The sequence below is a fragment of the Tetrahymena thermophila genome, assembly GCF_000189635.1.
Source record: "Tetrahymena thermophila SB210 genomic scaffold scf_8254731, whole genome shotgun sequence".
In the NCBI taxonomy this organism is placed as follows: Eukaryota; Ciliophora; class Oligohymenophorea; order Hymenostomatida; family Tetrahymenidae; genus Tetrahymena; species Tetrahymena thermophila.
The window spans coordinates 227,801-229,028 of record NW_002476495.1 but is presented as its reverse complement, the minus strand read 5'-3'; the positions used below and the strand labels follow the sequence as shown (position 1 = coordinate 229,028).

The following is a 1,228-nucleotide window of genomic DNA, read 5'->3' as shown; positions in this document are numbered from 1 at the left end:
TCAAATAAGCATAACTAAAGAGAAAAGCAAAGAAACTATGGGTAAAATGTAAGTGGAAGATGTTGAAGCAGCTTTGCAAACATTAGTAGCAGAACCAGCTGGGGCAGTTTATCCAGAAGGACATGCAGTACATCCACTGGCACCAGAAGAGGTAGGGGTACCATAGAAATTAGCATTACATTAGCAAACAGGAGGAGTAGCAGTGTTAAGAGAAGCGTTAGTGTCTGGACAAGCGCATGAACCAATAACAGTTGTACCGGCAGTAGAAGTTGTTCCAGTTGGGCATGCAGTACATCCAGTAGCACCACCAGCGACGGCGTTAGGTGTACCGTAGAAGTTAGCCTTACATACACAAGCACTGTTATCAGCCTTGAGGGAAGAGTTAGTATCGTTACAAGCGCATGAAGTAACAGCAGTTGAACCAGCAGCAGCGGCAGAACCAGTTGGGCATGCAGTACATCCAGTAGCACCACCAGAGACGGCGTTAGGTGTACCGTAGAAGTTAGCCTTACATTAGCAACCAGAGTTATCACCCTTAAGGGAGGCATTAGTATCATTGCAAGCGCATGAAGTAACAGCAGCTGTACCAGCAGGGGAAGTAGTACCAGTTGGGCATGCAGAACATCCAGTAGCACCACCAGAGACGGCGTTAGGTGTACCGTAGAAGTTAGCCTTACATTAGCAACCAGAGTTATCACCCTTAAGGGAGGCATTAGTGTCATTACAAGTGCATGAGCTGACAAGAGTACCTGAGGCAGTGGCAGCAGCAGAATTAGTTCCAGTTGGGCATTTTGTGCAAGATCCAGAAGGAGTGACATCGGTAGAAGTACCATAATAACCAGCATTACAGAAACAAGTACCTCCAGCACCAGCAGTAGCGTTAGTATCAGTACAAGCGTTTACTGTAGCAATTACAGCTAATGAAATAAGTATCAAAGAAGTTGCTTTCATTTTTTTTTTTTGCAAAATTAGTTTATATTTATTTGTATTTTTTATTTTTATTAAATCTTTATAATTGAAATTTTGCTCTATTTTAAAATTAATACAGCTGAGCTGAATAATTTGAAGATTATTCATTCTATTGCTTAATAATTTGAAGATTATTCATTCATTCGTTTAATAATTTTCCCTCTTAATATTAATTGACTTGAATTAAAAATAAATGATCAATCGGGTAGGTAAATTTATTAATTAATTCATGAGAAAAACAAAATTTTTTAGATTAGCT

General features: G+C 39.4%; 1 protein-coding gene across 1 annotated transcript; it reads right to left on the bottom strand. All coding sequences in view use genetic code 6, as the record gives it.

Annotated features, from left to right (window-relative positions):
- On the bottom strand, nucleotides 1-951 carry TTHERM_00594350 (immobilization antigen; the record flags this gene model as incomplete). Its single annotated transcript, XM_001011695.1, has 1 exon — nucleotides 1-951. The coding sequence occupies one exon, from the start codon at nucleotides 949-951 to the stop codon at nucleotides 1-3; it is 951 nt and encodes a 316-aa protein (XP_001011695.1).
- Nucleotides 952-1,228: the final 277 nt, after the last annotated feature.